This window comes from Macrobrachium nipponense, chromosome 26 (genome assembly GCF_015104395.2).
Source record: "Macrobrachium nipponense isolate FS-2020 chromosome 26, ASM1510439v2, whole genome shotgun sequence".
Taxonomy (NCBI): Eukaryota; Metazoa; Arthropoda; class Malacostraca; order Decapoda; family Palaemonidae; genus Macrobrachium; species Macrobrachium nipponense.
In genome coordinates this window covers 77,579,133-77,593,542 of record NC_087215.1, presented here as the reverse complement: position 1 = coordinate 77,593,542, position 14,410 = coordinate 77,579,133, and the positions used below count along the sequence as shown (strand labels likewise).

Here is a 14,410-nt window from a genome sequence, read left to right as displayed (position 1 = left end):
AAAACAACATGGATTCGTTTCCAAGCTTTTTAAGGAGAAAGGACTCCATTGGTCTACAATTCTTGGGAGGTTATATGTCCATCGAAAATGTATGTATTGTGTTATTCAGAGAATTAAAACTTGATATTGCTGACATCTTGGGTGTACAGAATGTAAGCAGGAATAAAGTAGTAGTTAAGTTCAGCTCAGAGAACAAATTCTTGGAAATATCAAGGCAATTTGAGGATAAGCATATAAAGATAAATGAGGTAGATAGTGTGAAAGTTGTTAATATAAGTACCTCATATACATACGTATCGATAAGGAATGCCCCCTTTGAATTGACTGATGAATTGATAATAAACATTATGAGCAGATATGGAAAAGTGGATTCATTAAGAAGGAACAGATTCAGTATGGGCCCCCTGAAAGGCCTGCTGAATGGGATACGGACAATAAAGATGAAGATTAAAGATAAGATTCCTTCATCGATAAGCGCGTCTGGTTTTAACTTAAGTATATTATATAATGGGGAGAAAAGAACCTGTTACAGATGCGGACAAGAAGGCCATCTAGTGAAAGATTGTAACATCGATATTATGGAAGGAACTAGTATGTGGAATGAAAAAGACTTTCCGGACATAAGCAGGCAAAGAAATTATAATAAATCAGAGAAGGATAATGGTGATAATAGAGAACAAATAAGAGAAGGAAATAACATTGAGGGACAAATGGTAAGTGATAGCCAAAGAGGAATTGACATTAGTGAAGATGAAACTGATGTATACACAAATAGTGAAGCTGACAAAGGTCCAAGAGGAAATACTCAGGGAAACCAAGAAGGTAAAAAAATAAGTGAGGAAGGTGGATGGAACTTTGCTGATTCTGTCTGGAGCTTTACTATTCTAGGTGCAACCTTTGACTCACATCTAACTTTGCAGAGATAACTAATGAAAGTTCCAGCAAATGCTCCAAGAAAGTTAGGTGTTGTTCATAAGGCCTCATATATTTATAACTGTGCAACCTGTATTAGGTCATTTTTCGTTCCTTTACTAAAATACTGTTCTCCGGTGTGGCTGTCTGCTTCTGCCAGATATTTCTCTCTTTTAGACAGATTGGTTCGTGGTGGCAGGTTTCTGTTTCCTGACAGAAGCAGTTGTGTTCTCTTGTTTTCCATTTTTCCGTAAGTTGTAATTCACATGCACAATTGGTCCCTGATTCCTTTTTCCTGCCGAGAACAACCAGATTCGCCGAACAGCAGCACCAATATGCAATAAATATGCACTGCTGTAGAACTTCTCAGTTCCAGAGGTCTTTTATTCATCGCACCGTTAGAGTGGAACAGCCTCCCAAAGGTTTTCAAGCAATTGTAAATTCAGAAGTTCAAGAGAAAATGCAATGCAATACTACCATAATGCTGCTATTCTTGCATTTTAATGCATTTTAATCTAATCATTTATTTATTAGTTTTTAAAAAATGTTAATAAGTAGGATCTCTTCTTTCTGTATTTCCCTTTACTTCCTTTTACTTCTTCCTAATGAACATCATATTCTTCAGATGATTGAATTTCAAGTCAATGGCCTCTGTTGGCTTGTTCCATCCGATTAGTTTCATCTACTGAATAATAATAATAATAATAATAATAATAAAATAATAATAATAATAATAATAATAATAATAATAATAATAAATTCTGCTAAAAATGGTTGCTGCTTCAGCACTATTAATCTTGTAGAGAGTCTTCTCTATTTTTTTTAAGACAGCTTTTTCTCTGTTGCTTAGACTGGCAAGCAACGCACCAAAGGGCATGGTAAAATTTGGTTGAGTCATTTTGATGTTTATTATTGCTTATACAATTCTGTCTCTGTCTCTGTCTGTCTGTCTGTCTGTCTGTCTCTCTCTCTCTCTCTCTCTCTCTCTCTCTCTCTCTCTCCAACGCAACGTTTCATCCAGATCTACAGGACATTTTCCAATGATGACTGCTGAGGAACTGCATTCCAGTGGACTCGCCACTGGAATTCAGCCAGCAGTCATCACTGGAAAATGTCCTGTATATTTAGACAAAACGTCGCATTGGAGAGAGAGAGAGAGAGAGAGAGAGAGAGAGAGAGAGAGAGAAAAAAAAAAATTGTACAAGCAATAATAAAGACCAAAATGACTCAACCAAATTTTACCATGCCCTTTGGTGCGTTGCTTGCCAGTCTAAGCAACAGAGAAAAAGCTGTCTTAAGAAAAATAGAGAAGACTCTCTACAAGATTAATAGTGCTGAAGCAGCAACCATTTTTAACAAAACTTGTCTATGAGAGGGTCTCCTTCCGAAATAATAATAATAATAATAATAATAATAATAATAATAATAATAATAATAATAATAATAATAATAATAATAATAATAGCAGTAGTAGTAGCGCCGTGGCAGAGTGGTTTAGGTCATCAATGGACTGGTTAAGGAACATCGGGCCTGGCAGTCATTGGATGGGTGACTGCTCTCCTCGGAGATGATTCCTTGGGAAAGGATCATTACCACAATTTCCTCAATCTACTCAGCTGTAAGTGAGTACCTATACCAGATGGAGTAGGGTCCAGCTATGGGTTAAATAGCAAAATTCAGCAATAATGGAAAGTAATGAAAGATTAAATGACAACGACGTAAATTGATCCTCTGGCAACAGAGGAGTTTCGTCCAGCAGCCAGGTATACAGCTCAATTGAAGGGGAAGACGTCAGGTACTTGGAGGTCGTCATCTATCAACTGACCACCACAGCGACAGTAACCAGCAACCAGAGACCGGGGCTACAGAGACAACCCAGAAGAAGGAATGGACAAGAGAAGAGAATAAGAAAATATGGAGATGCTACACCAGAAGCAACCCGACGGAAAGAGGATACAGAAGAAGATTGGTCAACATCTGGAATGAGAGAAATAGCACCCATCAAACCGAACAGAGGCTGGCTGACCAAGTAAGGAGCATGACGGGTAGCAGAACTCATGAGGATGCAAAAACACCACCATCACAACCAACCTAACAGAAACCAAATCAGCAACTGCATTGGAAAAGGCTCCTGGAAATCAATACAAAGTACAATAGAAGATATAAAACAGAGGCTTAAAGTCAAAACACATCAGATCCAATGGTACATGAACAGGAATAAAGGATACCAATGGAACAAACCATTCATAACAAACCAGAAAAGACTATGCAGCCAACTAAGAGGGGAAGACAGCCACCAGGAAATTCCTGAAACTGAAACGAGTAAGAGAATCTGGGAAAACATATGGAGCAATTCGGTATCACACAACAAACATGCAACACGGCTCCAGGAAGTCAAGGAAGAAGAGATGGGGAGAATAAAACAAGATTCGCTGAGATCATAACAGATACAATCAGACACCAACTAAAAAAAATTCCCAACTTGAAAGCCGCAGGTCCCGATGAGGTTCATGGATACTGGCTCAAAAACTTCAATCAGTGAAAGGCTAAACAACTACTTAGAGGATACAAACACCATCCCCTACCAACAGAAAGGGTGCAGAAGGAAGTGCGAGGGCACAAAAGACTAGCTCCTGACAGTCAAAATGATAATGAAGAACCTGAAAAGGAAAACCAACCTAAGCATGGCAAGGATTGACTACACGAAAGCCTTCAACAGGATACCACACGTGGCTAATAGAATGCCTGAAAATATATGGGGCAGAGGAAAACACCACCAACTTCCTTAAAAAAACAATGCACAACTTGAATACAATACTTATTAGCTCTGAAATAAGACTACCAAAGGTTAACATTAGGAGAAGGATCCTCCAGGGCGACTCACTGTCCCCACTACTCTTCATATTAGCCATGATTCCCATGAAAAAAAGTACTGCAGAAGATGGAAGCTGGGTACCAACTTAAGAAAGGAGGCAACAGAATTAACCATCTGATGCTCATGGATGACATCAAGATGTATGGTAAGAGTATCAAGGAAATAGATACTCTAATACAAACTGTAAGGATTGTATCTCGGGACATCATAATGGAGTTTGGAATAGAAAAATGGTCCTTGGTCAACATACAAAAAGGGGAGAACTCAAGAAGAAAACAGAAGGAATGCTAACAGTGGCACAAGATCAGGCCCTAAGAACCAGATATGTTCAAAGATTGATAGATGGAAATAACATCTCACCCATATGCAGGAAGTGCAATATGAAAAACGAGACCATAAACCACATAGCAAGTTAATGTCCAGCACTTGCACAGAATCAGCATAAAAAGAGTCAGTGATTCAGTAGCAAAAGCCCTCCACTGGAGCCTGAGCAAGAAACACCAGCTACTTTGGACTGACAAGTGGTTAGAAGCACCAACTTGGGGGAGAGATAGAAAACAATCAGGCAAAGATCCTCTGGGACTATGGTATCAGAACAGATAAGGTGATAGGTGCCAGTAGACCAGACATGATGTTGATTGACAAAGTCAAGAAGAAAGAATCACTCGTCAATGTCGTAATACCATGGGACACGAGTAGATAAGAAAGAAATAGCAAATACTGATAAGTATCAAGACCTGAAAATAGAAATAAGAAGGATATGGGATATCCAACTAGATGCTAAAATAGCTCCAGCTAACAAATTAAGAAAAGTGATGGACTCCTAAGGAGGCAGAATGGAACCCAAAACCCCACACTATAAAAATCATACTGTTGAGTAGGATGATTGTGATGGACAGCCATGACAACAATAATAATAGTAATTTCAGATCAAATTTTATTTATACAACTTTAAAAACACCTTGAAGATTGGTTGGTCAAATTTAAAAGTCCCTTGATGATAAAACGATAAAACTTTATTTCTTCAACTTTGAATATACGTTGGAGATTGCTCAAATCTAAATGTCCCTTGCAGATAAATTGTTTATAATTTCAAAATAACCTTGAAGATTGGTCAAATATATATTTTTGCAGAAAATAATTTGTTTTACAACTTTGGAACACCTTGTCAATTGTTCAAACTAATAGTATTTCTTTGCAACGAAAACAGCATATCTGAGCTTGGAATCACAGGGCAGACTCTTAGCCTCAGGTGACTTAGGGGTCGATCTCATACCAAGGCAGGAACCCTCAATAGAGCCACTGTAGGCTCCGCCACGTGCAACCCAGGCCCAATCTGAAAAAAAACCCTTTCCATAAGTAACCCCATTGTTGAGAATTATGGATAATTTGAAATGTATTTCCTTAGATAATGTGTTACTTTTATTGTGTTTTATCTGAGGACTCCCATCAGATAAAGTCCTGATAGGCTAAGTAATCCCACTGTTGAGAATTACAGGCTTGGAATGTGTTTCTTTAGTTAATGTATGAGTTCTATTGTTTTTTTATTTCAACTGAAAGGTTTGAGGTCCAGTTACAATCAAGGTAATTGTACATTTACATAGCTAGTCGATTATAGAAGCGCTTTCATAATAATGGCACAAGGTTAACAATTATATGGATGTTTCCTATATTACTTAACAGATTAAAGTTTATTTCGTTCATGGCTTTTCTCAGTTTGCTTCTAAATCATAAGGCTCAAAGGTTCAAGCGAAGATACAGTACATTACAGCCCTAAAACAATTTACCTTGGATTTTACTAAATAATTTATATTTTTATTCTTATTTGTTAATTCATCTTTTTTCCTTTCTAATAACTGATCACTTCTATTTGTATTTTCTGTTGTCATCTGTATCTTTCAAACGAACACCATAATCTTTGGTAACTTGAATATCAAGACAACAACAACAACAACAACAATAATAATAATAATAATAACGTTTATATAATCTACTAGCTTTGTAAAAGTACCAATGAACATGATTGCAATTGGGAGCTGAAATCTTTATTATAAATAATTCCTAGTAACCAAGTTAATTACCTTATCACGTTTTACCTTGTCGTATTGCCCAATTATAAGCTATTTTTATCAGAAATGTAAACTACTAGCACTACTACTACTATGGTTATCAAAGTACATTGCTATTAGAATAAGAAGTACAAACAAATTGGTAAAAATGCAACTGAACAACCTCCTAGAACATTTAAAAAAGAATAGTATTATAGTTGGTTCACCCATGTTCCAAGCTCTGAGCACATTTCTTTGGTCATCTATATTCTATTTGTATTTGTAAATGTTGCTACCATCGACCCAAAATTTATTCTAATTAAACATATCTAAATATACAACCCCAACTCAGTTACCCGCTGAAATATTCCAAAATGGGAGGATGCGCTTCAGACTGTCATATGAAATAGTTCTACTAATGACAACTCCACGAAGTTGCTTAGAGATAAGGCTACAAACGCAGATGAATAAGGAGAAGCAAAGGTTTCTGGAGCTCTGGAAAGTTTCTGGATCAGTGGAACCTCTCGATACTAAGACGCCCCATCTCTCAAAGATTAATGAGATAGAGCTCGAGACTGTAGTTGCTGACCCTGAACCCATGCAAACGATGACCCCAAGGCCTTGGCGATTAATAACCTTGAACACTTGGAGATCGTTGATCCAGAGGCCTTCCAGAGCTATTACGCAGAGCCCCAGTGACCTGTACTCTACTTCTTTGTGCCATTCCTTTCTTCATCTCGTTCTCACAGATGCAGGACACTAGCTAGTGACCCCCATGGGAAGACCTAACCCTCCAAAATATAAGTCCATTCACCTGAGATCACTCCTTTTTGTCCACTTCAGAGGTTTAGATTGTTTGTATAAAACATCTGAATTGTTTCCCAAAATGAAAAAATTATCTTTAGAATGTAATTTTTTTTTCAGAAATCTGTTGTGGATTCAAGTGCTGAGTTGTCAGCATTCTGAATGATTTGAAAATATTGGTGAGTATTTAGGTTGAGTTTATTTTACGATATTTCATGGCTATTTTGTATCATGTTTGCTTCATTTAGTGACAAAAGCGGGGAGATATAAGATAACATTGGAAGGCCATTGTACTTTTAGTTGTGTGGTGGCATTACATTTAGTTGTACTATCTCAAATTTTAAAATAGGTAGTGTTTAGTGGACGGGGATGCTTTATTTTTGAAATTCATGACTCTCAGATACTTACTATTTTACACTATCTAGCTTTCTGCCTGCTCTCTTCTGTATGGCTCAATTTGAGAAAATATTGTTGGTTCTCTGTTGCATATGGAATCATAGAAAGTCTTTTTCTTTTATCAAGTAGTAGTCGGTTTTTATCAGTTGTATTATAATATTGACAACTTTATCATAGTCCAAATGTTCATATTGCCATAATATTAAAACTGATTAAGTACGAATCTATAGGTAACATAGTGACAGGTTGAGCAAGGATAAGATCTATATTCAACCACTCGTCCACGATTCATTACCCCAAATGCCTCATGAAAACTTTGAACATCCCTTGACCTTTGACAAAAGACTTAGGTCTGCTAATTTTCATCCAGACCAGTCTGAGTATTCTAACTTTTCTGATGCTCATACTATTCTGCCGGGATTTGTACAAAGGACATTTGTTAGCCACCTCCATCTACCTCTCACCTTTATCTCATCTACTTATGAAATTTCCATTCGCTATCATTTCTAACTTTATCCTGCTATCTGAGTTCAAACACTCTAGTTAAAGTTATATTCTGCAGATTAAATCTATTTAATTTTCAAGCTTTGTTTTTCATTCTACGCATTCTTTGAGCAACCACTCTTAGTTTTTTACTCAATTCCAATGCAAGAGAAGCTTGATAGGGTCTCATTGCTCCCATGTATTTGAAACAGCTACCCTCAATAATCTTTGCTCTATCTAGGCATGTTCCATCATTTTCCACCAATCAACTGTAAACTACTTACCCGATATGCCAGACAGGAAATACACCATTCGAAGGAGCGTATCTCTCATTACAGGGTCTCTGTATCTTGCGGACAGCTCCCGAGGAGTTGAAGTTAGGGGAGGTCTGTCCTTGAAGGGGATGATATAACCCTTCTTTAGAACCGACAGCAACCAGGAGTCGGCTCCTCTCAAGTCCCAGGCTTCTGTGTAATTCAGGAGTCTGGCGCCCACTGGTGTTCGGAGGATCTGCGAGTCATTTTCCCTTTTTGAAGGGCCGGAAAGATGACCTTCCTCTCTTGTCTGAGTTTTTCTTTCTGGAGGGGGGACGTGTAGTAGAGCCTCCATGAAAGGGCTGCTGAGGAGGACGAGAGTCCTTCTTAGGAGCGGACACAATAGGGCGGCTCTTCTTGGCTGTCTGCACAAGAAGGTCTTGTGTCGCCTTCTCAGTCAGTGAGCGTGAAATATCCTTCACTAACTGAGAAGGGAACAGATGATCAGACAAAGGAGCGAACAATAAGGCAGTTCTCTGACTTGGAGAAACAGCCTTAGTCAAAAAAGATACAAACACCAATCTCTTTTTGAGCAAGCCTGCTCCAAAAAGGGAAGAAACCTCTCCCGAGCCGTCTTGAACTACTTTGTCCATGCATGCCAGGACGCTATGGAGAACTTCTGGGTTGTTGAGAAAGTCAGTGTCTTGGGTCTTTTTAGCAAGAACTCCAAGGGACCAATCCAGGAAATTGAAGACCTCCAATACGAGGAAAAGTCCTTTAAGGAGGTGATTCAACTCCGACATGCTCCACGTCGATCTAGCGGACGCTAATGCGTGTCATCTTGAAGAGTCAACCAGGCTCGAGAAGTCTGACTCTGCTGATGCAGGGAGAGACAGACCCATGGTTTCTCCTGTCTCATATCAAATGCCTCTCCTTCCTAAAAGCTTGGATGGAGGCATGCAGAACACTGTCTTGCCCAATTCCTTCTTCGCGTTCATCCATTAATCGAGAGACTGGAGGGCCTTCTTCATAGAAATAGCCGGTCTCATTTTCAAAAAGGAAGAGGACTTTGATGTTCTAGTACTGGAGAAAAGCGAACGAGGAGAAGGAGGAGCGGCAGGACTAAGCAAATCTCCGTACTCCTGAAGCAATAAGGTGGTTAAAGTCTTGTAGTTAGAAAGACCTTCATTTGCAGGAGACTCGTCTTCCGACACATCTTCTAGTAAGAGATCGGATGAGGGAGAGCGTTCCCTTTTGGAGGATAAGTCTTTCCAAGACCTCCTTCGTTCTGTAGGGGAAGGGCTTCTATCTGGGGAAGAGCTAATCGACATCGAAGCTCTTTGCCCCAAAGTTTGACATTCAGAAACTTTCCTTCTTACAAGCCTAGCAGGCTCCTGGCTCCTGATTGGCTCCTCGCTCCTGGTTGGCGCCACGCGCCTGGCTGGCTCTTCGCTCCTGGTTGGCGCCACACGCCTGGCTGGCTCCTCGCTCCTGGCTGGAGCCCCTCGCCTTGCTGGCTCCTCGCTCTTGGTTGGGTCCTCGCTCCTGACTGGAGCCTTGCGTCTGGTTGACTCCTCGCTCCTGGCTGGTGCGTCACACCTGACCGGCTCCTCGCTCCTGGCTAGTGCCTCGCACCTGGCTAGCTCCTGGCTCCTGGCTGGTGCCTTGTGCCTGGCTGACTCCTGGCTCCTGGCTGGCTCCTCGCTCCTGGCTGGTGCCTCGTGCCTGACTGGCTCCTCCTGCCAGGAAGGCACTTTGTGCCTGGAGAGCGCCTCGCGCTTCCTGGTAGGCTCCTCTTGATCTGAAGAGGACCAATCACAAGGAGGAGCTACTTGTTTACTGGCAAGAGGAAACGTCCTCATAGAAGGAGGGCGTTCAGACACACCTTCAACTTTCTTGACATACCGTCGATCTGAAGAAACGAACTTGGGGGGAGGAACCTCTAAGCGCCGAGAGGACCTCTTGATCGGAAGGGAAGTGTCCTTCCTACGGGGAGGATCCTTTGAGAGCACTCCAACTAAAGAGGAGATCTGCTCCTGCATGGCCAGGAGGATCCTCGTGGTAGCCGCCTCCTTATCCTCCTCGGGAGGAGGGGAAGGAACTCTGGAAGTAACTTGTGGCTCCATGACAGCTACGGGAGACAAGAAGGCTCTCTTTGTTCTCTTCATTCCGAAGGAGACTCTTCTGGGAAGCATTCCAGACTCGAGTCAAGACCCGGTGCTTTCCAGCTCCTCTTCAACGGTCGCGAGCGATCAGTATCCCTCCAACTGCGTCTAGGAGACGAGGATCCTGACGATGAGAAGCACTCACGTAGGATGCTCTTACAATAGCGATCCCTGGCAGTCTGAGGTGTAACAGATCCTGCCGAAGGGACGCCTGATCGGTGGGGAATCTCCACAACCTCTGTATGGCTTTCGACATTCCTTCTCCTCTGGGCCTGGGAGCTTGGAAGAGGTCTAGACCTGGGAGCGTTGTGGAGCCGACCAGACGCCCCCTCCACTACACTGGGGACACTTATATCACTGTCCACTGCATAATTCACTTCATCACCATGCTTACCTTGCAAAGCCGCCATCTTACTTTCCATTATTTTAAAGGCAGTTTTTAGATCTGCTAGTTCCGTTGCCGAATCTGCAGGATCTGCAATAGGTGAAGGGGCTGAAAAAGAAGGAGAAGTAGCACTTCTTATAAGAGGGGAAGAAGTTCCCACACTAGGAACTAGCTCGTTAGTTCCCGAACCACTCAAACTTCTGGAGGAAGCTTTCCTCATTCTCTCTTTCTCTAACTTCTTCAAATAAGAAGTTAGAGTCTTCCACTCTTTCGCACTCAAACTCTCACATTCTTTACAGGTGTTAGCAAAAGAACATTCATACTTTCTGCAACCCTTACATACAGTGTGAGGATCGACCCAAGCCTTCGGCAACCTCACCTTACACCCCTCATTCACACAAACTCTCACAACACTAGAGTCAGACATTATAAGAAAAATCCAAAGCGAGTCCACAAAAACAGTCCACGAAAGCGTATGCCAATCCAACAATCCAAATACGTCACCAAAAGTCGGTCAAGATCAATTGTCGATGAAAAATGAAAATCAATTCAAGAGGAACCAACAACAATGTTGATGGCGCTGGCGACAGAGAAAATCTGATTAGAAGATGGGAATGGTTCCTAGTCCTGCCACCCAGGGCAGGGGGGTAGATCACCTGACCTACCTGTAGCGTGTGCCACGAAATTTGAATTTCTGTCGGGACGACGGAGTCTATAGCTAAGTATATATCTGACAGGGAAGTTGAATGTACAAAAATGATATTGTTATGATACAATAAAGTTTTGTACATACTTACCTGGCAGATATATACTTAGCTATAGTTTCTGACGTTCCCGACAGAATTTCAAATCTTGCGACACACGCGACAGGTAGGTCAGGTGGTCTACCCTTCCTGCCGCTGGGTGCCTGGTGTATGAACCAATCCCGTTTTCTAATCAGATTTTCTCTTCCACCTGTCTCCTGAGGGGAGGCTGGGCGGGCCATTAATAGTATATATCTGCCAGGTAAGTATGTACAAAACTTTATTGTATCATAACAATATCATTTTTGTACATGAACTTTCCTGTCAGATATATACTTAGCTGATTGGCACCCTTGGTGGAGGGTAAGAGACAGCTAAACAATATAGAAAAGGGAAACAACACATATTGTAGTATATAAAAACCTTGGTTCTTACTTGGTTAGGCAGAAGACTTCATGGATACTGTCTATGAGCCTGCATTGCCTGAAGAGCTACAGCGAGGGCGTGACCTGTTGCTGAAAGACTCTTCAGATCTACCAAAGGGATTTGTCATCCAGTTACATGGCAGAATCCAAGTAGGATCTTGTCAAAGGGGTTCGCCCGCTTACATGACAGAACCTGTCCACTACAATTACAAGGAGCCAAAACAATCCTGACCACCTAACCAATCTAACCAGTGTTAGATCTAAGATACGAAAGAGATGCATACCCACATCCTCTTTCATCCAACCATAAAAACACAAACCAAATAATATCAAAAATAGCTAAGCTAATAAGGATACGTTTCAGCTACCTGTCCCAGCACCGAATCCGCAGATACATAGGGTCCTAATGCGAAGCACTTATCATAAGTGACCCTGACGTCTCTCAAGTAGTGGCTCGCGAAGACCGAGTTGCATCTCCAATACGTCGCTTTCATCAGGTTTTGCACAGACATATTCTTGTTGAAGGCTAATGAGGTGGCAATAGCCCTCACTTTATGGGCCTTAACCTTAAGGAGCCTGAACTGGTCCTCGTCGCATGCTAAGTGGGTTTCCTTAACCAGACTTCTTAAAAAGAATGCTAGAGCATTCTTAGACAAAGGCCTACTGGGATCTCTAACAGAACACCAGTGGTTGTCCGTATTGCCCTTAAGTTGCTTCTTCCTTCTGAGATAGAACTTAAGACTTCTAACAGGGGAAAGAGCCCTTTCTGCCTCTCCCCCTACAAGAGCAGACAAACCTTGCACCTCAAAACTCCTGGGCCAGGGATTAGAGGGGTTTTCATTCTTAGCCAAGAATGAGGGAAGGAAGGAACAAATCACGGACTGATCCTTGAAGCCTACTCTTCCTTCTATGGCTTGAAGTTCGCTCATCCTCTTGGCGGATGCCAAAGCCATGAGGAAAAGGGACTTCTTTGTTAGGTCCCTAAAGGAAGCTGACTGAGGAGGCTCAAATCTTGCGGACCTCAAAAATTGAAGAACCACGTCAAGATTCCAGCTAGGTGTTCTCGAGGACCCTTTCTTAGTGGTCTCGAAAGACCTGACCAGATCATGAAGGTCCTTGTTATCAGAAATGTTCAGGCCCCAGTGCCTGAACACTGCGGCTAGCATACTGCGGTACCCCTTGATGGTTGAGACTGCTAGCCCACACTCTTCCCTGAGGAATAGAAGGAAGTCAGCAATTTGGGTCACAGAGGTACTGGACAAGGAAACTTTCTGATTCCTGCACCATCGACGAAAGACATCCCACTTCAACTGGTAGACGCGCAAGGTGGAAGATCTCCTTGCTCTGGCAATAGCCCTTGCAGCTTTTGAAGAAAAACCTCTCGCTCTGACAAGACTTTGGATAGTCTGAATGCAGTCAGACTGAGAGCGGGGAGGTTTTTGTGATACCTGTCGAAGTGGGGTTGTCTGAGCAGATCCTTCCTTGGTGGAAGGGATCTTGGAAGGTCCACCATCCATTCCAGTACCTCTGTGAACCAGTCTTGGGCAGGCCAGAATGGAGCAATCAGGGTCATCCTTGCTGATTCCGAGGCGGCGAACTTCTTCAGGGTCTCTCCCAGGATCTTGAAGGGAGGAAAAGCGTAAAGGTCTAGACCTTTCCAATCTAGAAGAAAGGCATCCACTGCTATCGCCCTCGGATCCGAGATTGGGGAGCAATAAAGGTCCAGCCTCGAGTTTTTGGAAGTGGCGAAGAGGTCTAGATGGGGCCTGCCCCACAGTTTCCACAGGCTCTGGCAAACATCTAGATCAGGGCTCTGCAAACTATGGCCCGCGGGCCACATCCGGCCCACCACATAATTTCATCTGGCCCGGCAAACAAATCTCTGTGTGGTGGCCTTGAAAAAATAATTACCGCACGACTGGCATCAGAATGTGAATGGATTTGGAAATTGGCATTTTTTGCAGATCTGACAGGTCATATGAATCAATTGAATCTGAAGTTGCAAGGCAAAACAAATTTGATCAGTGACTACTTTGTTCATGTCAAGGCATTCAGAACAAAACTTGCGCTACTTGAAGGCCAGGTGAAAGTTAAGAATTTTGCTCATTTTCCATGTTGTGAAAAATTTCATGCAGAAAGTAAAGTTGAATTTCCTTCTTCATTTGCAAATGAAATAATTTCAGAGTTGAAAAAACAGTTTCAGGAGCGATTTGCTGACCTTGATGCCAAAGCAAATGAAATCAGGCTCTTTCATAATCCATTTGACTGCTATGCTGAAAATCTTCCAACTCAATTTCAAATAGAAATTATTGATCTCCAGGCAGATGACAGACTGAAAGATAAGTATAGAGAAGGAAATCTGATTGAGTTTTATAAATGCCTGCAGCCAGATCAGTTTCCAAATTTGATAAAGTTTGCTTGTAGTTTTGTGTCCATTTTTGCTACAACATACCTGTGTGAACAAACATTTTCCAAAATGAAGTATGTGAAATCTAACTGTCGAGCAAATTTGTCTGATGACCATTTGAAATCAATTCTTACAATTGGCTCATCTAATCTGGAACTTGATTTCAATGAAATTTTGAAGTCAAAACGTCAGTATCATTCGTCACACTAATTTGGTTGCATAAAACTAAAGGCATGAATCTATTTAGTTTACCCTGATTTTTTCCAACAAGATATGTTTTAATTTTTTCATGTTTATATTGTAATATTTGAGGAAATTAAATTACTGACACTGATTTTTTTTCCGGCCCGCATAAATGTGGGAAATATATAATGTGGCCCTTACATTTAAAAGTTTGGAGACCCCTGATCTAGATGAAGCGTCCATTCCGTAGGGAGGACCTGATCCTTTCTGCTTAGGAGGTCGGCCCTTACGTTCCTTTCCCCCTGTACGAATCTGGTGAGGAGCCTGACC

General features: G+C 41.6%; 1 protein-coding gene across 1 annotated transcript; it reads right to left on the bottom strand.

The window, feature by feature from the left end:
* Positions 1-8,773: 8,773 nt before the first annotated feature.
* Positions 8,774-9,940, bottom strand: LOC135199741 (serine-aspartate repeat-containing protein I-like). Its single transcript, XM_064227898.1, has one exon. It carries the CDS (start codon positions 9,938-9,940, stop codon positions 8,774-8,776), a length of 1,167 nt encoding a protein of 388 aa, XP_064083968.1.
* Positions 9,941-14,410: the final 4,470 nt, after the last annotated feature.